Here is a 23,768-nt window from a genome sequence, read left to right as displayed (position 1 = left end):
TTAGAAATTTGCCTTTTAAGTGATTCAGGTAGAATTTCCATACTTTATAGATTAAAATTGGCGTCAATTGATATAGCTCATTTCTACAGATCATGTTTCATTCCTAAAGAAGGTGGTCTCAGCTAGTCACACTTCTCAAAGGAGCAGAATTATTAGTAAACTTAATAAATGTGGCTGTCACTTCTGTTTTTTATTGAAGATTATTCAGTAGCATTGAGTACATCTGTATAATTAATACTAATTATATAATTCTGGTATTATTCTTGTCATTTAGTTTGGTTATTCCAAAAAATTCTCAGTACAAGTGAAATTATTTACCCTAACTATAATTATAGGCAGTCTCTTTCATGTTGTTAAATTTGAGATTATATTGAAATTTGTAGTAAAAAGTTGAGTAGAGGGGCTTCCAGTGGTTAAGACTCTGCACTCAAAACAACAGCAACCAAAAAACCAAACTCCACAAACGTAAAAATCCAGAAAATATATATTTATAAAAAAAAGTTTTGTAGATTTAGAAATAACAAATTTAATCTCAAAACCAATCTCCTTTTAATTGGCTGTTTGAAACACTTGAAAAGTTTGCTACCTTTGAGCTATGTTAAACAGAGTTCAATAATTAGTTAGTAATGTCTCCAGTAGTCATGGGAGATGTATTTGCAATGCACTGAGATTCTGTATTTGTCCCCTATTTTAACAATTGCCTTGGAAGATGAAATTTTTAAGTATATATATGTAATATGTAATGTGTGTATGTAAATGTATATATAATTGTGACAAATGGCTACCTGGAAGGCACCAGTTTCAACTTTGAAAGTAGTTGTTTGTATCCCTTCCAAATCATTCTGCTGTTTCATGTTCTGAACCTAATTAGCGTAGTATTTATTAACAGGGAATCGTTGGAATTAATTTCTGCCGGGATGAGGTAGTTTTAACTGTATCCTGATGTTTTCACATTTTATGTTTGAAGCATTATAAGTAGATGTTGTAAAAATTAGTTGTGTCCCTAGAAAGGTGTTCCTGTTTAATGGGTTTTGTTCCTGCCTCCATCCCAGAAATAATAGGGCAGTCTGGGGTTAGATTTCACCATTGTATGTTTTTAAAAACCCTTCAAATACGCGATACAGTATTATTAACTATAGTTACCATGTTGTACATTACATCCCCATGATTTATTTTATAAGGGAGTCTTATACCCTTTGACCATAATACTGTTTTGCATATTTGAACATTGCTAAGAGAATAGATCTTAAAAAGTTTCTCATCACAAGAAAAACAATGTGTAACTATGTGTAGTGACTGATGTTAACTAGACTCATTGTGGTGATTATTTTGCATATGTATGAATACCAAATCATTACATTGTACACCTGAAACTAATATAATGTTATGAGTCCATTATGCTTCAATTAACAAAACAGAATTTTGTAGGTGCTCCTGTTGTTAACTACTACTCTGCTTTATTCCATAGAGGTCTTGAAATATATGTACTATATGTTTATATATATATATACTGTGTATATATTATCTGTAATGAAATACAGATATTAAAAATCAGACCTGTTGGTGCTATAAATTCGAATAGACTGGTAATACCAAAGAGAAAAACAACAGATTTGGTTCTGAGCTTGCTAATGAACACAGGAAAATAGAATTATTCTCATTGTTAAAGAGAAGAAAATCTTAGCATTTTCTCAGCATGAGTAGTAATAAGCCTTTTCCCAGAAGTTTAATGTGCGGAGCTTCACTGTATATAGGGCTTAATAAATCTTGAAACAAGTGCTTTAGACACAGTCTGTATTCTCTGTCTCTTTAGTTTTGCTGAGTATTTGGTCATTTGAGATACTCATTCTTAAAAGTCCAGATTAAAACATGCCTTTTCTCTTTAATACTTCTGTAGATCTCAGCCAGCCTTTATGCAAAGCAGTCTGTCCCAGCCATCTATGGTCCTTTCTGGTACTGCCATCCACAACTTTCCAGCTGTCCAACACCAGGAACTTGCCAAAGCACAGCCAGGTCTTGCCTTCCAACAAACTTCAAATACTCAACCTATTCCCATATTGTATGAACATCAGCTGGGTCAGGCATCAGGACTAGGAGGTTCTCAACTGATCGATACACATCTTCTCCAGGTAAGGCAAGAGCTAGAATCATGCACTGTTTTTGTATTCATGTTCAGCAAATTATTTAAGAAAGAGTTTTGAAAGAAAAAAAAATGTTAAAAGACACAATGAAAAAAACAAGATCTTCCTTTCTAATGCTAAGTTCTTTGAGATTACTTTGAAGTCATAACTTTTGATACCTGAATTGAAAACTATTTCAATCTTACTTCTTATAAAATATTTTCTAGGCTAGAGCGAATCTTACGCAGGCTTCAAATCTTTATTCTGGACAAGTGCAGCAGCCTGGTCAGACGAATTTCTATAACACTGCCCAGTCACCAAGTGCTCTCCAGCAGGTAAACTATGGCACGGTAAATTTCCTCAGTTTTCTTTATTATTGTTGTTGCTGCTGTTGCTTTTGTTGTTGTTGGGGGATTTAAATAGAACCAGGATAGGGAGATGGTGTAGTGGCCTCAGGCTTTTTTTCTGAGGAATTTAGGAATTCTCTAGGGTCCACTGGTGGTGGGACATGTTTCAGTCTTAACACCACCCCTCTTCCCACCCCCACTTCCCATAAAATCAGTAATGCTCTTTACCTCTTTTTAAAGGGGACTTCTTTTTATTTATTTATTAATAAATATTTATTTCATATCAGTTGCGGTACACAAGGTCTTTTTTGTGGTATGTAAGATCTGTAGTTTGGCATGTGAGATCTAGTTCCCTGACCAGGTGTCAAACCTAGGCCCCCAGCATTGGGAGCGTGGAGTCTTACCCACTGATTCACCAGAGAAGTCCCTAAAATGGATTTTTATATAATCAATTATTTTAACAAAAGATTCCACAAGTCAAAAGATTTGAAAACCATTGTCCAGGATATGCAGTTACATGTAAGTGTGATAAATGCTTTACCCATTCATGCTAGAGGTGAAGGAAGACCCTGAAGACCACTCACACCGGTTAATATAATACATAGGACTGTGTAGCAGAGTATGACAAAGTAAAAATAACAAAAACATCTCTTAAGTATATGAATGTAATAATAATTTTCAGTGAAATGTATATTTTTATGAAACTGTCTCCTGACAATCTCATAAATTGGCTTACTCTTTTAAAAGTTGGTGGAGGGCTGGAGGAGAGAGGCAAGCCGTTAGTCATTTTCTCGTAGCTATTTTTGGTGGGTATTTTAGGGGGTGAAAATTAAGAAAATATCATGGTATTGACATTCAAATTAAATACTATTTGTATGACAACAGATTTTTTTTGTCAAAGCTCATTTTGACCACACCTTAAAACAGTATAAAAAATGTCTATTGTAAAAATGAAAGTTGTAAGTACTTTCTTAAAATATATGTTCATGATTTTATTGTATTCTGGGGTTATTAAGACGTACTGTGGATTAATTCAAAGACAGTCATAATTATTTCATACAGAGTTTCTCTACTGCTAATCTGTTTTATTGTTGTACATTTAATAAAAGAATGGAGGTAGTCACTAATCAAGATATTTACATGTGAAATATATTAATAGATTGAAGTATTCTGTTTAAAATCTTACTCAAAAGTATTTGACGAGTCATGTATATAGTTAAAGGGATATACATACAACAGATTAAGCAAATTGCTGCAGTTTCTGTTTGCTTATTTTCTAGGTTACAGTACCTTTACCAGCATCCCAGCTTTCTTTGCCTAATTTTGGATCTACGGGGCAGCCTTTAATTGCTCTGCCTCAGACTCTTCAGCCCCCATTACAGCACACTGCCCCACAAGCACAGGCCCAGAGCATGAGTCGCACTGCACAAGTAAGCCAGCCTTTCAGGGGATTGATCCCTGCTGGAACACAGCATAGCATGATCGCAACCACAGGAAAAGTAAGTGAAGAGAAATGTATGCAGTTTCTTTGAGAATTTAAGGCCATGAGTTTAGATTTATGTATCTGTGTTGTCTATAAGAATCAAGTCCGTCAGCTTCCACTCCCCAAAAAATGTCAGGCTCAGTATACTTATTTTTTAATCTACTCACTATTAATGTATTTAGGCCCCTCTGTTTTTACCTTATAACAAAGAAATCATAAAATGTTGTTCTAAGGTTCTTTGCTCTTGCAAGATGAAATTATCATAGATAAAATACTAAACACAGCACTTTAATTTATGGAATTGCAGAAATGTTAAGTTTACTTTATGTTCTTCCTCAGATGTCTGAAATGGAACTAAAAGCCTTTGGAAGTGGCATTGATATAAAACCAGGCACTCCTCCAATCAGTGGCAGAAGCACCACACCAACATCTAGTCCTTTCCGGTAAAATGGGCATTTAAATTTGCTTACAGAATTTCCAAATAGCTGAGTACCATGTTTCTGTTAGATACTTAATATGTCACTTTTCCTATAGTAAGCATAAGACATTCTCATGGTTTTACGCACAATGTTAAGCTATTATTCAAGCTTAATTATAATAAGGAATGTGTTTGTTACACTCTGTTTTAAGGGGGGAAAAAGTTTAACCCTGGGAAAATCAAGCTAGTATGCTTTCTCACATCTTCACTTCCATTCCCAGCATAAATTTAGTAACTCCAGTAAATTTTCAGCAACTACCAAGTATGATGAATCTATCAAAAGTAATGTCTCTAAAAATCTAACAGCATTACTTATGTGGCACTACTGTTACTGACCAGTGATGGCTTCTTTCCAAGGGCTACTTCCACAAGTCCGAACAGCCAGTCCAGCAAAATGAACAGCATTGTCTATCAGAAGCAGTTCCAGTCAGCCCCTGCCACTGTGAGAATGACACAACCATTTCCTACACAGTTTGCACCCCAGGTGGGCAGATATAAATGAGAAATGAGTATTACTTATTTGCAAGTGATTGCTAATCTGGCTAATTCTCTGATTTTATAATCCTGCCATATTATAACCAGTTTAGAAACAGTTTTTAGTAAATTTATGCCATTCAAATATATTCTGTACAATTTTTAGCTAGACACAAGTAGTAACCATATAGTTCTAAAGCAGACAATTGAAATATAGTCAAAAGATTCCCCACACAGCTCTAAAAATTTATTTTAGTCCCAAACCTTTTATCTTTTGAAGAAGCTGACTTTTCAGAGAAGGGTCCCAGTGCTTAATGTTTTCTGGTTTTAAAGTTGGGGAGGAGGGATTTGGTTTTGTTTTCTAAAAGTAACTATATGCAGTTGATGTAGAAATTCTAAAAGATGTTCTAGTATATGTGTAAACATGTTGGCTTCTCTTCCCTTTGCTAATCATGTGGAAGGACTAACTAAAGTTGATAACTCTCATATATTTGTTGATTAGTACTATTTTCATTTATCTTCAGATTATATTTGGTATATGTGCCTTTTCTGCAGTTATATCTTTTTTAAAAGATATCCTATTTAATAGCTTTTCTATTTCCCCTTCAGAATTTGTAGCTGAAATGCTAGAACCAGCTGAAGTGCCATAGCATGCTTTGCCTAATTTTTGTCAGATTCTCCAAGCATGGAGAATGTTTCTTCTTGGTCCTGTAATAGAATGGCACAAACCCATACACTTCCTTTCACTGGCAGAATGGGCACAGATTTACTCTGGGATAAGCCAACCTGGTCTAGTTGGCAATTTTTTTTTTTAACAGTTCAATGTTGTATGTTTTGTTTTTTTCACTCAGATTCTCTCTCAACCTAACCTGGTCCCTCCATTGGTAAGAGCCCCACATACTAACACCTTCCCAGCGCCTGTTCAGAGGCCACCAATGGCACTGGCCAGTCAGATGCCTCCTCCGCTGACCACAGGCCTCATGAGCCATGCTCGTTTGCCACATGTAGCCAGGGGTCCTTGTGGATCACTATCTGGAGTCAGAGGTAATCAGGCCCAGGCTGCGTTGAAGGCTGAACAAGACATGAAGGTTAGTACAGTGTTAACAGCCAACAGAGCACGAATCTGTCTCTGAACCATGTCTTAAGATGCCTCTGGACCCATAACTGCATATCCAGGCATTCATTGTCTTAGCAGACTTAACCAGACTAACTACTTTTGTTCATCCCTACCTCCTTTTTTTAATTTAATTTTTTTTCTTCCTATTCCCCCCACCCCCCACACACACACACACTTTTCTTTTTCTTTTTTATGTTTTTGTTTTTTGTTTGTTTCTTGTTTTTGCAACTATAGTCAGCAAACAAGTTAACATTTTAAACTCTGTGGCCAAATGAATTGTTTATAGAATAAATATTTGAGATCTGAGTTTAGCTGCTACATTTTTTGGGAAGAGCAAATAATATGAATTATTACAGGCCTCCCCATTTTCTTTCTTTTTTTTTTTCTCTTCTCTTCCCACCCCACCCCCATCCCAAAATATTATCATTGTTATGTGAAAACTCTGGAATGGGTAAGGCATGTTATCTTGATTTTTCTTCCTTCATGAGTCATCCAAGCATCCAAGTATAGTTTTCTTCTCAAACTGGTTTCATATCTTTTTTTTTTTGTTTTGCCTGCCATCTGAGGCATCCGTATTCCACAACTGATTGTGTAGTTGTAGATGAAGAACTCAAAAAGCACTTTGGGATCCTTCATGATAAAAGGCACTGATAAACATGAGGTTTGCTAAACGCAGAAGGGTGCCTTGAGGAGTCTGTGTGGGGACAGTTCTTGCAGCATAAACTTAACCTGTCTGCCAGTACAGCTAGCTGAATAATTTATTTCTGTTTCTATATTTACTTAGACTTGACTTTTGAAGTCTTAGTACTTTTGCCAATTTTGTCACTATATATATCAGGCAAGATGAGAACAAAGAAAAGCTTACTGATTTCAAATGGGAAATGTCCATAGCCATGCTTTATTCTGAGTTAGAAACATGTTTAGGACAATCCTGTTAGAAAATTCAGTTGATTCAGTTAAGTTTCTTTCTGGGTTGATGTCCCTTGTTTGTGATCCTGAGAACAAATTTAAAGATTGCCCTGCAGTGAAACACTTGTTGAATGTTATCTACTTTTATTAATGCTGCATACCTAGGATTTCCATCCATTCGTAACTATTAAAAATACTAGTATGTGTAGAAATCTTTGGAAACCATTTGGCCTTGGTTTCCAGTTCTGTTGCCTCCTTGCCACTTGATTTTCCTGCATCCACATGTTGGAAATGACGTTAGAGCTTAATAATGGGGTGGAGAAGGATACAGATGTCATGAAATTGCTTCGGATCTTTGAATAGTACAGGTTACCTGTAGAATATGAAGAGCTTTTGTTATATACAAGAGGTGTAGAAACTTTAGTCTTAATTGTGTATGTTATGGTGGTATAATTTACAGACTGACGTAAGTATATTCTTTGGGGGCACAGCATCAATAAAACTAGGAAACTATTTTACCAGCTCAGAATGTGGTAGGAGCTATCAGAACTTAGTGATCAAGTGAAGTTGTAGTTACTAATTTCTGACGCTCTTCCCCTGCAGAAGAGAGCTGTGGGAAGAGGACTCAGCCACAAGACATTTGGTCCTAGGTGTTGGTAATGCCACAATATAAGTGCTTCCTTTTCATTTTATTGTAGACCACATATTGATAAATAGAAGTTTTAAGTATTACATTTATATGTTTTCAAATTTGCAAGCAGGCTCCCTAAATAAAATTTGATGTCAATAAGTTTTCTTCCAGAAAAGATACAAACCAACAGCAATTTATATTTTATTATTTTTTTACAAGGGCAAACTCGGGAAAGATGGTGGGAGGTGGTCCTGTTCTTTTCAGTTTTTTGTTTGTTTTTTTTTAAATCACATGGAATGTTTTCAAAAATAGGAAGAAATCTATCCATTAAAAGCTGACAGATCAATGAGGTACTTTGGGGCCAAACCAACATGGGGAAAACTGATTTGTGATTGGTAAAAAAATTTGAACTGAGATTGATTGACAGGCTTTGGTTATACTGCAGCATTTTCAGTTGTTGTTTCTCATTTTTTAAGGCAAAGCAGAGAGCAGAGGTTCTTCAGTCCACGCAACGGTTCTTCTCTGAACAGCAACAGAACAAACAGATAGGAGGCAAAGCCCAGAAAGTGGACACTGACTCAAGTAAACCTCCTGAAACCCTGACCGACCCTCCTGGTGTCTGTCAGGAAAAAGTAGAAGAAAAGCCACCCCCTGCACCCACCATAGCCACGAAACCTATTAGAACTGGACCAATCAAACCTCAGGCGATAAAAACCGAAGAAACAAAATCTTAAAGGCTGTGGGTTATTGCAGGGGGTGGGGGAGGGGAGAGGGGAAAGAGGGAGGATGAAGTTAGACAGTGCCGTCAGCCAAAGAGGTAAAGTGATCTTTGACATTATCCTGTCCAGAGCTTGGAGGTGTGCAAGGGACATAGGAGCAATTTACACTGACACACAGCTGCTGCACCAATAAAATGAGGCTTTGCCAGCTTGCACCTACTGTATAACATGCACTCTGTTGACGGCCATGCATCTTCAGTCAGAGTTTGTACAAGAATATGTGCACACATTCCTTAAGTGCATATAATGTAGAACTGAAATCCTTATGGTTAGGTGAAACACCAGAAATATGAGGGAAATAACACCACAGAGGAACAGCTCGGCCTGAACAATGTGATGGTCCCAGCTAAGACATCAGATGTGGTTTCTTTGCTCCCTCGTGTTCTTGGGATATGGTTATAGCATTTATGGGCTTGGTGGTGAAGAACAGAAGATGACTGGTGCTGGATAGAGGAGCCTTATTTTTTATTACGGCAGCTTGCTATTTTTGTAACATGGTGATGGAGTTGAACACAATCAAAGTACAGTAACTGATCTCCCCTTCTTCCTGGATGAGTGAGCAGATGATGAAATACTGACGTCAACATCCTTGAACATAGCCACGTGGGCAGTGTTTGGCTACTGCTTCTGTTTGAAATGATGCTGTGTTTTGGTTGTGGCCCAAAGCTTTGAAGTGCTACTTGGCATGTCCTTTCTTCCATGAAGCTCTTAACCATTCAGACATGACGGAGTTGGTCAAATACTACTTAGGTTGAGTCCTGCTTGCCTCTCCTCAGTCATCTTTGTATGAATCCAGTGGTTGTTTTTTGTTTATTTTTTTAAACGGTTTTTAGCTGATGTTCATGAAGAGCAGTGAGTACCTAGAACTATGCCAATAAAGAAAGGAAATCCTATCTAAGAAGGTGCATTTCTGTACCAGAGCTGTGTCATAACCATCCTTTGGGCCCTCTGCTGGAAAAGTAGAATCAAGTCTCAAATAATGCCTTTTTAATTATATCCTCTAGTATTATAGATGTAGGACAGTACTGTATCATACCTCTGTGAATGTAAAATATCTTGTACCTGCTTTATGATATGTAGTAGTGACCGTGCTTTATCAGATCTGTTTTTAATGACGTTATTCTAGAATGTTTTCTTTCCAGATGATGATTGAGAAACATAATTAAAAAAAATGGTGCCAGGTACCACAACAGTAACAGAACTTTGCTGTTTTCTGAGGTTTTGTTTTTTACCTTTTTTTTTTTTTTAATGGAGTGTGCTGGATGTCTCTATAGTTTTGTTCAGATGACTGCAGAACTTGGAAAAGCTGTTGCTGCTATTGATGCATAACATACTGCTATTGGTCTTTTTATATAAATAAATAAATAAATCTATATATATATACATATATATATAATTTGAATTTTTGGAAACTTTAGCTGTGCTGTCAACTTTGGAAAAAGTATCCCAGTTGTACCGTGTTGGGTTGGCATTGTACAGAAATTAACAGCCATATTGGTCTAGAAACGTTAAACATAATTTTTTCCATTTGTACAGGGGTAACGCACTGTATTAAATATGTAAGGTCTTATCTACATGGGTTTGATTACAGAAACTAATAAAGTATTCTCTAAATAATGAGTCTTGGAGCTTCCTATCCATTCCTAAAATCTGAAGTAAGAGTACATTATGCTCTAGGGGGAAAAAATACCACCCCAAAACTTGATTTCTGACTCTGAAGAACTATAAAGCTTATTCAGTCAAAGTAAAGACTGTCTTTTGAGGATAGTATTTATGGCCCCTGTTCTCGAGGTAGCCATGTTCATTTGAAAACAGTCTGTCAAGGAAGAGGAGAGTCGTCTTTCTTGGTGTTGTAAACTAATGAATGTAGACAATAGAATCACCATTCTTCTGGCTGGAAATGGAAGGACCCAAAATAAATCTTAGTAAAGTTTGGGTGAGACTCACTAATTAGTCCATATTCCAACATAGAATTACTCCAAAGAATTATTGTCAAAAACACACACGTTTTCCTGGACAGAGAAATATCAAAGGAGAAGGATATTTTACCTGAACTAGAGTTTTAAGCAAGAGATGAGGCTTTGGTATAATTTAGTCAGTTGATAAGTATACATATGTGTCGGGTGCTGGGAATGTAGAAGACAGTTCTTACCTGAGCATAGTCTAGTGGTGGCTTGAAGTCTGGCAGGTTGCAGTCACTGATACCTGACCTCTATTTCCTGGGACCATTTTCAAGTCACTGTCTTCCCTCTGCCTATATATGACCATACTGCTTAACTTGATTGTATGATTAAAACCTCCTAAAATTATGCGGGTAGTACTCATTGATTTATTGACACGCTAGCTAATAAGCAGATTTATATGTAAATTTTGGTCTTACTGGTTTCTGAGCAAAAAAAGCAAAGTCAACAGTTGATTCACCTGAAATGAAAAGGGAGCTCCCAAATGCATTAGTATTCAGTGGAGAATTACAGGAAGGAAGTTTCATTAATCAGGCTTGAGATTCCAGATGAGAAAGTCCTAGGTTCAAGAATGATGTAGAGGGACAGAAAGAGGATGGATCAATGTATTCTGGCCCGTTTTTGCCAAGAGATGTGCTCAGTTGTGTCCAACTATTTGTGGCCTCATGGGGACTGTAACCTGCTAGGATCCCCTGTCCAGGGGATTCTCTGGGCAAGAATACTGGAGTGAGTTGCCATTTCCTACTCCAGGGGATCTTCCCAACCTAGGAATCAAAACCACTTTCTAAATCTGCATTGATTGGCAGGCAGGTTCTTTATACCACTTAAACCACCTGGGAAGCCCTTGCCAAGAGGGGGTATTCAATTTCAAGTCTCACAGGGGAAAAACAATTACTCATAGATATTACCAACTTTTCTTCCTCAGTAGCCCAGAATGACATGGTTCAGGTGCTTTTTTTTTTTTTTCTTCCTCCCAAAGGTACATTGAGGTATAATTAGGGAGAATAGAATGGCCAAGTAGGCCTCCCACACAAAGCAATCGTTTTCTTAACCATAGGGAAAGGCATATGGGTACTATATATTCCAGGAATATCAATAAAAAAAAAGCACCCAAGGCAGAAGTCACGATCTTTTTATAACTTGGTCTTGGCAGTGTTGTTCAGTCAGTAAGTCATGTCCGACTCTGTGACCATATGCACTGCAGCACGCCAGACTTCACTGTCCTTCACTATCCTCGGAGTTCCTTAAACTCCTATCCGTTGAGTCGGTGATGCCATCCAACTGTCTCATCCTCTGTCACCCACTTCTGCCTTCAATCTTTGTCAGCATCAGGATCCTTCCCAATGAGTCAGCTCTTCCCATCAGGTGGTGAAAGTATTGGAGCGTTATCATCAGTCCTTTCAATGAATATTCAGGACTGAGCTCCTTTAGTATTGACTAGTTTGATCTCCTTGCTGTCCAAGGTACTCTCAAGAGTTCTTGAGCACCACAATTCGAAAGCATCAATTCTTCGGTGCTCAGCCTCCTTTATGGTCCAACTCTTAAATCCATACAAGACTACTGGAAAAACCATAGCCTTGACTATAGAATCTTTGTTGTCAAAGTGATGTCTCTGCTTTTTAATACACTATCTAGGTTTATCATAGCTTTTCTTCCAAGAAGCAAGCGTCTTTTAATTTCATGGCTGCAGTCACCATCTGCAGTGATTTTGTAAGCCCAGGAAAATAGTCTGCCACTGTTCCCATTTTTTCCCCATTTATTTGCCATGAAGTGATGGGACCAGATGCCATGATCTTTGTTTTTTGAATGTTGAGTTTTAAGCCAGCTTTTTCATTCTCCTCTTTCACCTTCATCAAGAGGCTCTTTAATTCCTCTTCACTTTCTGCCATAAGGATAGTATCTGCAATATTTTGGCCACCTGATGTGAAGAACTGATGCATTGGAAAAGACCCTAATGCTGGGAAAGATTAAAGGCAGTAGGAGAAGGGGACGATAGAGGATGAGATGGTTGGATGGCATCACCAACTGGATGGACATGAGTTTGAGCAAGTTCCGGGAGTTGGTGATGGACAGGGAAGCCTGGTGTGCTGCAGTCCATGGGGTTGCAAAGAGTCAGCCATGAGTGAGTGACTGAACTGATCTGCATATCTGAGGTTGTTGATATTTCTCCCAGCAATCCTGATTCCAGCTTGTGCTTCAGCCAGCCAGACATTTTGCATGATGTTCTCTGCATATAAGTTAAATAAGCAGGGTGACAATATACAGCCTTGATGTACTCCTTTCCCAATTTTGAACAAGTCTGTTGTTCCATGTTCGGTTCTAACTGTTGCTTCTTGACCTGCATACAAGTTTCTCAGGAGGTAAGTAAGGTGATTTGATATTCCCATCTCGTTAAGAATTTTCCAGTTTTTTGTGATCCACACAAAGGCTTTAGGGTAGTCAATGAAGCAGAAGTAGATGTTTTTCTGGAATTCTCTTGCTTTTTGTATGCTCCAACAGATGTTGGCAATTTGATCTCTGGCTTCTCTGCCTTTTCTAAATCCAGCTAGAACATCTGGAAGTTCTCCGTTCACATACTGTTGAAGCCTAGTTTGGAGAATTTTGAGCATTACTTTGCTAGCATATGAGATGAGTGCAATTGTGAAGTAGTTTGAACATTCTTTGGCATTGCCTTTCTTTGGGATTGGAATGAAAACCGACCTCAGTCTTGTGGCCATTGCTGAGTTTTCCAAATTTGCTGGCATATTGAGTGAAGAACTTTAACAGCATCATCTTTTAGGATTTGAAATAGCTCAGCTGGAATTTCATCTCTACTAGCTTTGGTCATAGTAATGTTTCCTAAGGCCTGCTTGACTTCACACTGCAGGAAGTCTGGCTCTAGGTGAGTGATCACACCATCATGGTTATCCAGGTCATCAAGACTTTTTTTGTACAGTTCTGTATATTCTGTCCATCCCTTCTTACTCTCTTCTGTTAGATCATTGCCATTTCTGCGATTTATTGTGCCCATCTTTGCAAGAAATATTCCCTTGGTATCTGTAATTTTCTTGAAGAGCTCTCTAGTCTTTCCCATTCTATTGTTTTCCTCTATTTCTTTGCATTATTCACTTAAGGAGGCTTGCTTATTTCTCTTTGCTATTCTTTGGAACTTTGCATTCTCTTTCTTTGCTTTCCACTTCTCTTTTCGCAGCTATTTGCAAGGCTGAGAGATACCCTTGGTCTATGTTCCACACAACTAAGGGAGCCTAAGAGAGAAGTTTCAGTGCCCTTGTTGTAAAGTTAGTAATAATATTGATAGTTTACATTCTTCTATTATGTTACAAAGAACACATGTTCTCATTTTATTCTGTTTTGTGAGTAGAAAACTGTAGTCATTAAATTTGTAGGTTTGTGAGGAAATTACATTCATGGTAGTACATGAGGGGCAGTATACATATATGTTCATGTTCATCCTGGGTTTTATATATATATATATATATATATATACACACACATACACATATATACAGATATGTTTATATAAACATGCATTTAAATACTTAAGACCAAAACAGGGTTAAATTAGGGATTTTTGCAAATATTTTCTTGATCCTCACAACTGCCCTGGGAGAGAGTATTGCTTCTTTCTTGTAACTGCAATATACTTGATTTATAGTGTTAATTTCTGCAATACAGCAAAGTGATTCAGTTATACACATATATATTCTTTTCCATTATGTTTTATCAGAGGATATTGAATATAGTTTCATATGCTATACAATAGGACTTTATTGTTTATCCATTCTTTATATTATATAATGGTTTGTATCTGCTAACCCCAAATTCCAGATCCCTCTCTCCCCATCCTTCTCCCCCTTGGCAACCACAAGTCTGTTCTCTATGTCTGTGAGTCTGTTTCGTAGATGGGTTCATTTGTGTCATATTTTAAATTAGAGTGATATCATATGGTGTTTATCTTTGTCTGACTGACTTAGTGTGACCATCTCTATGTCCATCCATGTTGCTGCGAATGGCATTATTTCATTCTTTTCTGTGGCTAAGTAGTATTCAATTGTGTTTGTGTGTGTGTGCACCCCACATCTTTATCTGTTCCCCTGTCGATGGACCTTTAGATTGTTTCCATGTCTTGGTTATTATGAATAGTGGTGCTATGAATATTACTCCTCTTTTACAGATAGGAAAACCTAGCCTCATAAAAGCTGAAATTACTTGCTCAATATCATTTGGCTCAAAAGTGAGAGTCATGAAATCAATCAACCCCTTTTACTTGAAAGCCAAAGCACCTGCCACCTCAGCAGAAGTGCTGAGTCATCAGGAAGGAGGGGGAATCAATCATGATGATGCTGCTGGGAGAAGGGGAGGACATGAATTTAGTTTTTAAAATGTCAATAGGTAACAGGTCAAGATGTCATGCTTTCTGGCCTCTGCTTCCTCATTGCCTATGTGGCTGAAGTCCCTTCCCCTGTTCTGCATTCAAGACCCGTCCCCTCCCTGCAACATCTTTGGGGATTTCCCATCAAGGTCAGAGGGAACACCTGTGTCAGCTGTTACCTTCGAAGGGCACGAATCAATCTACTAACACAAGCTGCTGAGAAAGATTGACTACGGGAGGATAAAAAGGTCCAGGAGGCGGTTGGCAGCAGTGAGCTAGTTTGGGCCTTTTCCTTCACGGAGGCTGTGGAGTAACTGATGTGTGGGAACAGAGTCTGTGCAGAATAAGGGTGTTTCTTTAAAGATTATGAGCTGAGGTGTGGAAGGGGTCATATCCTGAGCTGATCTGACATCAAAGGTGAGTCCGTTGGGCTTCCTCCTGAGAACAAACCTTTGCAGACGGAACATCAGGCTGGTGAGTTGAGGCCCTTGCAACTCCTCTTCTGAGAACAGCCATGTCACCTCAAGGGTGTGACTGGGTGTCCAGGAATGGAGACTCACCTCTTATTCCTTTGGAAATGGCTTGGCACTGAGGCAGAACTGGAGAGTCACCTGGCTCTGTGGTGTCTTTGAAGCCGGACTGACTTTAGGTTCGGATTGTAGCTCTGTGCCCCCTTGGGGAAGCTGCCTAACTTCTCTGTTGCTCAGTTTCCCCATCAATTGGTTCAGTAGGGATCATAATAACTTATCTTGCAGTTACTGTGGTTATCAAATGGGATACTGTAAAAGGATATCCCACCATGTCTGACTCTTAAGAGTGCCCACTGCTGCTGTTTCTCTTCTCAATATCAAGCCTCCAGTGCCTTTGAACAAGTAGCCTTGTCAATCCCATGTCCCTTTTTTTTTTGGCTGTGCTGGGTCTTCGTTGCTGAGTGGGCTACTCCCTAGTTGTGGTGTGTGGGCTTCTCATTGCAGTGGCTTCTCATTGCGGAGCACCACCTCTAGGGTTTGACGGCTTCAGTAGTTGTGGTGCACAAACTTAGTTGCTCCGCAGCATGTGGGATGTTCCTGGATCAGGGATCAAACCGATGTCTCCTGCATTGGCAGGAGGATTCCTTGCCACTGAGTCACCAGAGAAGCCCCGTTTTCCTGTTCTTTAGAAGTGTTCCAGGAAGAGGGCTCTGTGTGCCTCAGTGATGCCAAACAGCCCTGTGAGGGAAGGGCTGTGAGGGAGTGGTGCTCGCTACAGGGGAAGCAGCCAGGACAGGGCCCAGCTGTGCAACCCCAGGAAAGACAGTTTACCTCTCTGGGCCTCTGTTTCCTCAGCTGTTCCCTGAGGGGAGCCATAGCTTCCCTCGGTTTCCATATCAGCAGTTTGGGGTAATAATACCGGCTCTATCTAATTGTGGGGAGACCTGGGTCTTCCCCAGGGCAGGCATTGGAATGAGAAATCGTCTGCCTCAGGACAGGGGTGGGCTCTGGGGGAACCCACTGAGAACACGGGCAGGGAGAGTCCTCTGCAAACCCTGCCATGCTGGACCCAGACACAGCTGTTTCGACCCCTGAAGCAGGTTTGCTGGTGCTTTTGTTTTAGATTCACAGGTGCCGGTAAATCTCAATCCTCTGAGTGCAAAGCCATGGCTGAGAAAGGCTCCACGGGCTACAGCATTAACCTCCCCTACAGAGACCTGGCCTCCGAGGTGATGAGGCGCAGGATCACCATGACCAGGAGGTACTCCCGGGGTCTGTGGTGGGGGCTGGGATGGAGCACACATGCTGATGCTCACCAAGGGCCAGGGACTGCCTCTAGATTCAAGTTTATGTAAAGGCGTCCACCCATTGCAGCAGGGCAGACTTTATGGATGAGAAAATACTTTGTCACCACGGTGGGAAGCAGACCTTTGTCACGTGGTCCTTCAGTAGACAATGATAAGGGTACTGGGATGGACTTCAGATCAGTAGCTCTTGACTGAGGGGTGAGGATCACTTTGACAATCAGATGGAAATTTTGATGTGCCCTCCCAGTATAAAAATGTATGACGCTGCAAGATTTGGGGACAGAATGGATGCCCAGAATCTCGTCCCCCCTCCCAAGTAGACGGTCAGCTCCCTGTGAGGCAAGAGCTATTTGTCTCCACCACTCTACACCTGAAGCTCAGAACTGGGCTAGCACGCCCTTAGATAGCGGAGACCTCAGCAGGTTGTCTGGCCCACAGGAAAGAGTTTGCCTGCCTTGGAGTAGCTAGCCGCCTGAGCTGCATGTTGGAGTTCTCAAAAAGTCCACCACCTGATACCTTCCCTGGATGGTAGAATCAGTGGATAAAATACAGGATGCCTGGTTAAATTTGAATTTTAGGTGAACAACAGAAGGAGTGTTTTTTTGGTCTAAGTTAGTCTGTGTGATTTGTGATATACTTACAGTAAAAGAGAGGAATTCCCAGATGACTCAGTGGTAAAGAATCCTCCTGCCAATGCAGGAGACACGGGTTCAATTCCTGGGTTAGAAAGATCCCCTGGAGTAGGAAATGGCAACCCACTCCAATATTCTTGCCTGGGAAATTCCATGGACAGAGAAGCCTGGTGGGCTATAGTCCATGGGATCACGAAGAGTTGGACACAACTGAGCACACACATCAAATACAGTAAAAAATGTTAATTGTTTATTTGAAATTTACCTGGGCAACCTATGTTTTCCTTTGCTAAATCTGGCAAGCCTACAATGTCCACAGTAGGCTGTTCTGCCTTCTCTCTTGCCTGAGATCCCTAGATCCAGTAGGATGCCCAAGACATCTCATATATAAAGGTTTATAACAAAAACATTAGGACTCCAGTTTCTATGAAAACTGAGCTCTTTTGAAATTGATGTTTGACTTGACTTGATGCTATACTTTTGCCGTGTGTCAGGAGGTCATGTGTAGATTCTGAGACCATCCCGATGGAAGGATGGGAGATAAAAAGCCAGAGGAAGTCCAGCTCCATTGGCTTGCTTCACTCACTTGCAGCAAATGCTAACATGTTGCAGTTTGACTGGGTGGTTTCTGTGGTTTTAAAGTTATAGCATCTAGTCTCAATGAATGTAACCCTCAGTAGAGACAAGTAGCCTAACATAAATTTGTGCCAAGAAACCTGGGTTGAAATAATTCTAATAATTCAAATATGGGTAAACAACAATCGGCAGAGCTGACACTTTTGAGTTCTATGGATATAGTATGAGCTTAAAAATGATGATTTTATAAAACCTGAAAAATTTGGCCAAAAATGAAAAATTTGAAATAGGGACCTCCATCCAGTTTGTTCACAGTGCTTCTCGACTTCAGTGTTCATTGGAATGTAAGATTTTAGCGAATTTATTTTAAAAATCATGTACAAGTTCTTAGTTATCATAGATATGGAGGTGTTAAGGGCTTCTCAGATGGTGCAGTGGTAAAGAATCCACCTGCCAATGCAGGAGATGTGGGTTCAATCCCTGGGAGGAGAAGATCCCCTGGAGAAGGAAATGGCAACCCACTCTAGTATTCTTGCCTGGGAAATCCCATGGACAGAGGAGCCTGGCGGGCTATAGTCCACAGAGTCACAAAGAGTCAGACATGACTGAGCAATACCCCTATCATGGAGGTGTCATATTTTACTGATGGGGTTACATGGCAAATTTGACGTGACTGATTAGACCGTGAGAGTGGGCATCGTCTCCAGGGGACTGTGGTAATTGTGCTTTAACATCCACTCAAGAAGAAAGAGATTTCACAGTTCTGGGGCCTCTCCTGGCTTCCTTCCCTGTTACCCCCTCCCCCATTACCCCACACCCCCTCGGCAACATTACGGATCAGCTCGGACTGGGAGATGCAGCACTGAGCTTGTGGTCAGGAGAGATCTGAGTTTGGATTCCAGTTCTGTCTTTTACTGGCCACATGACCTGGGTGAATCACCTTCTGTCTCAGCTCCCTCAGCTGAAAAAAACTGGTAGGGGTGGGTGAGCTGTCATTGAGAATCTGAATGTAGTTAGTTTCTAGTTAATTTCCAAGTCCTAGACCATAGCAGGTTCTCTGGGAACTGTTAAATCTGAATCTTGAATCACTTGACTGGCTAGTCCTATTCCCTTGAAGGCAGGGTTTGCCCAGCCCTGAGTAGAATGGAGATGCATGGTACATTCCAGCAGAAGGGGAGGAGAACCCAGCAGACTGGGTGTGGGGCGGGGAAGAGGTGTATACAGGGTGTGGTGGGACCTAGGCAAAAAGGAGAGCTGAAGTGAGCCTAGGCTGAACTGGCCAGAGAATGAAAGTGGAAGTTGTTCAGTCATGTCCAACTCTTTGAAACCTCGTGGACTGTAGCCCGCCAGGCTCCTCTGTCCATGGAATTCTCCAGACAAGAATACTGGAATGGGTTGCCATTTCCTCCTCCAGGGGATCTTCCCAACCGAGGGACTGAACTCAGGTGGCCAGATGCAAATAAAATCTTGAGAGAGAGCCTGCCCTAGAGAAACTACAGAAAGCTGGCTGGTAGGGGGGAACCCCAGCTACATTGGTTCCGTGGGACCAGAGGAGATGGTTACATTCTCTTTGAGAAGAAATGACACACAAAGTGTAAATAGAGAGTACGTCATTTTAGGTAAGGCAGGATGTTATCTAAAATGCTGAGTGTTCTCTTTAGGGGCTGGGATCTGGGTGTTCTTTTGTCCTTCTTTTTAAAAATCCCAGTTTTATTTAAATGACATTCAGTATGCCTTTCCTCCCAGAGAAGAAAGATTTACCAAGCAAAGTGATGACGCTGGGGAAATACCCTCAGATGTGGAATCCAGACAAGCCCTTCTGAGTGCAGCTAGCCCCAAAGTACCCCCAGCCCCACCGCCCTCTCCAGCTGAAGACTTCCTAAGCACCTAAAACATCGGTCATTTTGAACTGGACTTTGACAGAAAACTCCAGAAAACCGTCTCTGCGAAGTCATTGGGGCTGGTTTTGAAGAACGTCTTGGAAAATCTTTATTCTTTCTTTCCTAGTTTTCTTCAACCACGATTTGAGCACTGTTTACCCTTCCTCGTGCACTTAATCTTTGGTCTCAAGCCAAGTCTCTGAAGTTCATATTCAGTAGTCAATTTTTGTTGTGCTAGAGAACAGTTATGGTAGTCAGTTGTATTTGAATTTTAAAAAAAGTGATCAGGCCTGCAATGTTTGTTAATAAATTTGGATGAGTGAAAAGGCCAGGCCTCTGTGAATTTAAAGATCTGAGTTCCAGAGAACTCTGAGGGGTTTGGGTTTTCAAAGCTCAGCCTGGGACACAATAGTTTTATGTTCTTTTGTAGCTGCATCCTGTCTCCTGGGCTGGAACTGGGCTGTATTTCACATTTATGGACAACATTTTCAAAATTTGCTTCTTGGAGGTTTAAGTGAACTTCAAACTCTAACAGAAGACACTTAACTGGAAAAGCAGCCAAGTGCAAAGTGACCTAGTTAGGGAGGAGAAGAATACTTCTCAGATCCCATGCTCACGACACCCCAAAGCACCTCTAAGGACTCCCAGGGGCTCTTACAGAAGAGTCTGAAAGCATCAAAGAGGTGGTCACCCAAGTCCACATCTGAGAAATGTCCTCAGGTGCTGCTGGGGAGGAGGAAATTTCCTCCTCTATCCCTCTTGAGTTCCAGTGACTGGATTAATAATAAAATTGATGCCAGACAGATGAACAGGAAAGAAACAAATTTTGATTCGTGCACGTGAAGGTGTCATGGAAATGGGACCAAAGCAGGAAGTTTTTATACTTTTTAGACAAAGAAACAATACATTTGTGAGGAGTGGACAGGATAAAAAATTTAGGTTTGGGGTGCTCAATTAATTAATCTAAATGGAGCTTGGGCTCCAAGTAGTAAATTTAAGAAAACACCAAGATTTGTTTATATAGGCTTCTCAGCCTGAATTCTCTCTGACCAGAAGGGTATCCTTTTACACGAGAGGTTTATTTCCTGCTTTTAGGGTCAGAAGGAAAGGAAGGTCAGAGTATTCCTCTTGCACTGGCCCCTTATTAAGTAACTTTAATTCAAGATAATCCATATGCCATTAAGGCACATTTTGGGGGAAACTGCCCTGGGCCCCAACAAAGCCATCTTTTATTGCATTCACTTTTTTATAGAGCCCCTGTGGGTGTTCTTTCTCCAAGTCCACCCTTGTAAGTGTGCTCACGCCCCACTCCCCACCTAGTCAGAGGGCTCTGCTATTGATGTGGAAGTCAGCTTCCTCTCCTTGCGTCCACTGCAGCAGCGTGGGGCAGGGGGAGCATGCCTGGAGCACCCGTCCTTGCCAGCTGGGGACTCAACACACATCACCTCATCCTCAGTCAGATGAGAGAACACACTTAGACACTCCAACAGGGTAGCCTCTAGCCACATGTGGCTACTTCAACATAAATTCATCAAAATTACGTAAAATATAAAATTCAGTTCCTTGAACTAGTCATACTTTAGGTGTTCAGTAGCTTCATGTGACTGGTGGCTACCATATTGGGTGTTAAGATAGCATGACTATCATTACAGAAAGTTCTATTAGCTCTGGAACAGGCTTTAAGTGACTTGTCTAAGGTCACACCGCCAGTTAAGAGTAGAATCAAGCAGGGGAAAGGGTGGGAAGGGGTACCTCTTGTGGTAGCTTTATTTCCAGTTTTTTTCTGAGCAAGTTCCAGGATATTTTTTCTGTTTGTTTCTCTGTTCAAAAAATATCAAGTACCTACTATGTGAGCTGAGCACTGCGCTGCTGCTGCTGCTGCTAAGTCGCTTCAGTTGTGTCCGACTCTGTGCGACCCCATAGACGGCAGCCCACCAGGCTCCGCCGTCCCTGGGATTCTCCAGGCAAGAACACTGGAGTGGGTTGCCATTTCCTTCTCCAGTGCATGAAAGTGGAAAGTGAAAGTGAAGTCGCTCAGTTGTGTCGATTCTTAGCGACCCCATGGACTGCAGCCTACCAGGCTCCTCCATACATGGGATTTTCCAGGCAAGAGTACTGGAGTGGGGTGCCATCGCCTTCTCCGAGCACTGCTCTAGGGACATATTATTGAACAAAACAATACCTGCCCTCATGGAATTTATGTTCCAGCGGAAGAAGACAGAAAAAAGTATTTAAAAATTATGGAATTATATGTTAGATGATAAATGTAAAGAAAGAGACAGTTAAAAATGATAAGACAGGGCAATTACTACTGGGCATATACTCTGAGAAGCTCATAATTCAAAAAGATGCATGTACCCCAGTGTTGATTGTAGCACTATTTACAATCACCAGGACATGGAAGCAACTTCGATGTTCACTGACAGATGAATGGATAAAGAAGTTGTGGTACATATACACAATGGAATGTTCCTCAGCCATAAAAAGGAAGAAATTTGAGTCAGTTCTAGTGAGGTGGATGAACCAGAACCTGTTATATAGAGTGAAGTAAGTCAGCAAGAAAAAAGCAAGCATCATATATTAAAGCATATATATGGAATCTAAAAAAATAGTACTGATGAATCTATTTGCAGGGTAAGAATAGACATGCAGACATAGAAAACAGACTTGTGGACACAGTGGAGGAAGGAGAGAGTGGATGAATTGAAAGAGTCGCACTGAAATATATATACTACCATGTGTGAAATAGATAGCCAGTGGGAAATTGCTGTATAACACCGGGAGCTAAGCTGGTGCCCTGTAACAACCTAGAGGGGTAGGATGGGGTGGGGATGGGAGAGGTTCCTGGATATATGTATACCTATGACTGATTCACACTGTTGTATGGCAGAAACCAATACAACATTGTAAAGCAATTATTCTCCAGCTAAAAATTTAAAAATAATAAGAGTAAGAATAGAAGTGGCAGAGGAAGCACCACGTGAGTTGAAACTTTGAATATGGTGCTCTGGGTGTGTGTTAGTCACTCAGTCGTGTCTGATTCTTTGCAATTCCATTTACTATAGCCCACTAGGCTCCTCTGTCCATGGAATTTTCCAGGCAAGAATACTGGAGTGGGTTGCCGTTCCCTTCTCCTGGGGATCTTCCAAACCCAGGGATCGAACCTGTGTCTTCTGCATTGCAGATAGATTCTTCAAATTTATATCCTCAGCTCAGACTGCTCCTGAAATCCAGATTCATGTATTAATTAATGATTAATAGTTAGATTATTAGATTCTTAATACATGAATCTGAATTTCAGGAGCAGTCTGGGCTAAGGATACAAATTTGGAGGATTATCATCATAGAGATGGCATTTAAAACCATGATGCTGGGTAAGATGACCAGAGGAATGAGTAGATAAATTCTAAAGTAAGCCCTGGGGAGCTGCAGTCTTAAGAGGTTGGGACTTTATGATGGTCAATTTCATGTAACTTGACTGGACCAAGGGGTGGACAAATTAATCCTTCCTGAGTATGTTTGTGAGTGGGTGTTTCTTAATGAGATTAGCATTTGAATTGGTGGATTCACTAAACTAGATCACCTTTCCCAGGGAGGGTGAGCATCATACAATCCATTTAGGGCCTGAGAAGAACAAAAAGATGGAGGAAGGAGGAATTCACCCCCTTTGCTCCCTGCTGGCCTCCCATCAGTCTTCTGCCCCTGCTCTGGGACTTATCTCATTGGTTCCCCTAATTTCCAGGTGTTTGAACTCAGACTGAATTATACCACCAACTCTCCTGGGTCTCCAGCTTGCAGGTGGCAGGCTGTGGGACTTCTCCCCAATTACATGAGCCAATTCCTCATAATAAATCTCTTTTTTTACATTTGTACTTATACCTATGTATCTCCTATTAGTTCTGTTTCTTTGGTGAACCCTGACTAATACAGACTAAAAGGAGGAACCAGCAAAACAAACAAAACCCCAGAAGAAACAGTCCACAGTGGAGGAGGAGTCTAATGCCCTGGAAGCTAAGCTAAGAGTTTCCTTCTCCTTTCTTCACTCTCTTCTTCTGTCCCAAAGCTGGAAGCAGTAGCTGGTGGAAGGAAAGAAACGTGGACAGGGCTGTGCTAGCAGGGTTTGCCTCACCTGTGTGGGTGCTGTGACCACTCACTTACCACCCAAAGGTGTCTCTTCACCTTCCACTTTTTATTCAACACCTGGCAGCTAAAGGTGCTTAGAGGTGAATGAG

General features: G+C 40.6%; 1 protein-coding gene across 12 annotated transcripts in view; it reads left to right on the top strand.

Moving 5' to 3' along the window:
- Window positions 1–9,952, top strand: part of PRRC2C (proline rich coiled-coil 2C) — a 95,353-nt gene extending 85,401 nt beyond the window's left edge. For 3 of the 12 annotated variants that reach the window (XM_081489497.1, XM_081489500.1, XM_081489496.1), the window contains 7 exons: window positions 1,898–2,129; window positions 2,348–2,470; window positions 3,748–3,966; window positions 4,290–4,393; window positions 4,786–4,912; window positions 5,754–5,990; window positions 8,036–9,520. In XM_081489497.1, the coding sequence (XP_081345623.1) occupies window positions 1,898–2,129; window positions 2,348–2,470; window positions 3,748–3,966; window positions 4,290–4,393; window positions 4,786–4,912; window positions 5,754–5,990; window positions 8,036–8,293 (1,300 nt within the window). In that variant the 3' untranslated portion in view covers window positions 8,294–9,520. Of the gene's footprint in view, window positions 1–1,897; window positions 2,130–2,347; window positions 2,471–3,747; window positions 3,967–4,289; window positions 4,394–4,785; window positions 4,913–5,753; window positions 5,991–7,531; window positions 7,585–8,035 lie in introns of all 12 variants that reach the window. The other 9 variants (XM_081489499.1, XM_081489498.1, XM_081489506.1 and 6 more) reach the window with 7 other exon arrangements.
- Window positions 9,953–23,768: the final 13,816 nt, after the last annotated feature.

The sequence above is a fragment of the Giraffa tippelskirchi genome, chromosome 5 (assembly GCF_054371585.1).
Source record: "Giraffa tippelskirchi isolate mGirTip1 chromosome 5, T2T-mGirTip1v1.2.pri, whole genome shotgun sequence".
Classification (NCBI taxonomy): Eukaryota; Metazoa; Chordata; class Mammalia; order Artiodactyla; family Giraffidae; genus Giraffa; species Giraffa tippelskirchi.
The sequence above is the reverse complement of the archived record's forward strand: the minus strand, read 5'-3'. Positions and strand labels throughout refer to the sequence as shown.